General features: G+C 41.5%; 1 protein-coding gene across 1 annotated transcript in view; it reads left to right on the forward strand.

The window, feature by feature from the left end:
- The window catches only part of KLHDC10 (kelch domain containing 10), a 17,080-nt gene that overhangs the window by 12,207 nt on the left and 2,319 nt on the right, over positions 1 to 2,554 (forward strand). The window contains exons 4-5 of the mRNA XM_015829379.1: positions 246 to 394; positions 1,680 to 1,771. Coding sequence (XP_015684865.1) covers positions 246 to 394; positions 1,680 to 1,771 — 241 coding nt within the window. The remainder of the gene's footprint in view (positions 1 to 245; positions 395 to 1,679; positions 1,772 to 2,554) is intronic.

The following is a 2,554-nucleotide window of genomic DNA, read 5'->3' on the forward strand; positions in this document are numbered from 1 at the left end:
TTATTCCAGCTTGCGGGACTGGCCTAGGGGAAAATTTTTAGAGGGGTTTTAAAATAATTTTAATTAGACCAACTATTAATATTTGCCTTTTAATTAAGTTTTAAATTTGTAGTTTGATATTTTGTATTTTTATCTGGTTGTTAGCCGCCCTGAGTCCGTAAGGAGAAGGGCGGGATATAAATATAAATAAATAAATAAAATAAATAAACATATTTACAAACCACCCTGTCTTTTCTCCCTGTCAGGCGATGGCCATCATTAGCGGCTCTTTGTACGTGTTTGGAGGAACGACCGGCTATATCTACAGCACAGACCTGCATAAGCTGGACCTCAACACCAGGGAGTGGACACAGCTCAAGCCAAACAACCTGCACTGTGATATGCCAGAGGAAAGGTCAGCTGGGCCAAAATCCGCGGTCTGGGGGCTTCCTTGTGCCCAAAATGTCTCCTGGAAGACACAACAAGGGACCCCTTCTTTTTTTTAAAAAAAAAAAACCCTCATGGCGGACGGTTGAAACCAGTTATATATTTTCAACAAAACCACGAGTAATGTCATTTACAGCAGTGGCCAAAATTGTGGAAACCTTTTGGGAAAAGTGTACTTTTGAGGTTTGATGGCTAATAACAGCACTTTTTTTCTGGAGCAGTATGATAAAATTATATATCAATGAAAAGATAATTTAATCGAGAATGTAATGCCATAGAGTTTGTTCAATTATCTGTACTGTGTTCTGTGAAAAGTTACAGCCAAATAACCAGAAAAAGGAAGCACAATTTGCTTAGGTTGATCTCAGGTAGCTTTCCTTCTTCTGATTGTAGCCAATGAGTGTTTAGAGAGCCAATCAGGTGTCATCTTGTTTTGGCCACGAACCAATCAGATCACAGTAGGATCCAGGTATTGATGTCTTGTATTGAAGCTGAGAGGAAGACATTTGTCAGTGTGTTGTGTGATCATTATCAAGTTGGTTGGGCTTTTTGGTGTTCTTTCATTTAGTGAGCTTGTTAAATGTAATAAAATTAAAGTCATGGTGCAAAGAGTTGACTGGTTGCCCAGAAAGCGATGTAAAATAGTATTTATTAAGTGAACCAGGCTACAGTTATAAAGAAATTAGAAGAAAAATGGGCGGAAACTTAACCAAAAGTGGCATTTCTACTGTACACTTTTCCCAAAAGGTTTCCACCATTTTGGCCACTACTGTATCTACCCATTTTATTGATTACATTTATAGGTCTCCAGTCTCACTATCAAGGGACCATTTAAAAAAGAAAACTAGACCACAGCATGCCAGCCCCCATCCTCTATTATCTGCGGAGTTTGCCCAAATTCATGCTCGTTGCATCGATAACTTTCTCACACTCTGCTGTCTTCTCCTCCTCCTCCTCCTTTCGCCTTCCATCGTTCCAGGTGTCAGTCTTTTTCCGAGGAGTCCTCATTTGGTGGCCAAAGTCTTTTGAGCCTCGGCTTCAGGATCTGTCCTTCCAAAGAACAGCCAGGGTTGATTTCCTTTAGGATCAGCCGGTTGGATAAATCAAGATCTATTGAATGAGGGGTCCTTAGTGCTCTCTCAGCTCTGGGAGAGCACCAAGGATCCCTTGTTTCAACGCGACAGAGGTTCTCCTTTCTTAGATCCATACAGTATTATTAAATTTTGATATTGTCTCTGGCTCTGTCCTTTCAGATACAGACACGAAATCGCGCACGATGGGCAGAGAATTTACATCTTGGGAGGTGGGACTTCTTGGACGGCCTACTCCTTGGAGAAGGTGATGTGTTTAAAGCCTTCCTTCCTTCCTTCCTTCCTTCTTTCTCTCTTTCTTTCTTTCTTCTTCTTTTTCTTCCTTCCTTCTCTTTCTTTCTTCCTTTCTTCTTCTTTCTTTCTTTCTTTCTTCCTTTCTTTTTTCTTTCTTTCTTTCTTCCTTCCTTCCTTCCTCTCATTCCCATCTTCCGTCTTTCTCATTCCCATCTTCCTTCTTTCCTTCTCATTCCCATCTTCCTTCTTTCCTTCTCATTCCCATCTCCTTATTCCCATCTTTCTTCCTTCCTTCCTTCCTCTCATTCCCATCTTCCTTCTTTCCTTCTTATTCCCATCTTCCTTCCTTCCTTCCTTCCTCTCATTCCCATCTTCCTTCTTTCCTTCTCATTCCCATCTTCCTTCCTTCCTTCCTTCCTTCCTTCCTTCCTTCCTTCCTTCCTTCCTTCCTTCCTTCTTGCTTTCCTATAGCCGCCCAACCACTGCAACTGTTGTAAATACGAGTCAGTGGCCAAGCGTCTGAATTTTGATTGTGTGAGTATGGGAATTTTGATTGTGTAAATAATGAAAAACTGTCTTAAGTCAGTCAATCCATCAGAATAGAACTGGAAGGGACCTTGGAGGTCTTCTAGTCTGACCCCCTGCTCCAGCAGGAGACTTTATACCATTTCAGACAAATGGTTGTCCAGTCTCTTCTTAAAAACCTCCAGTGATGAAGCACCCATGCTTCTGGAGTCAGGCTGTTCCACTGGTTAATTGTCCTCACTGTCAGAGAGTTTCTCCTTAATTCCAGGTTGCTTCTC

The sequence above is a fragment of the Protobothrops mucrosquamatus genome, unplaced genomic scaffold (assembly GCF_001527695.2).
Source record: "Protobothrops mucrosquamatus isolate PMUCROS unplaced genomic scaffold, P.Mucros_1.0 scaffold5996, whole genome shotgun sequence".
NCBI lineage: Eukaryota > Metazoa > Chordata > Lepidosauria > Squamata > Viperidae > Protobothrops > Protobothrops mucrosquamatus.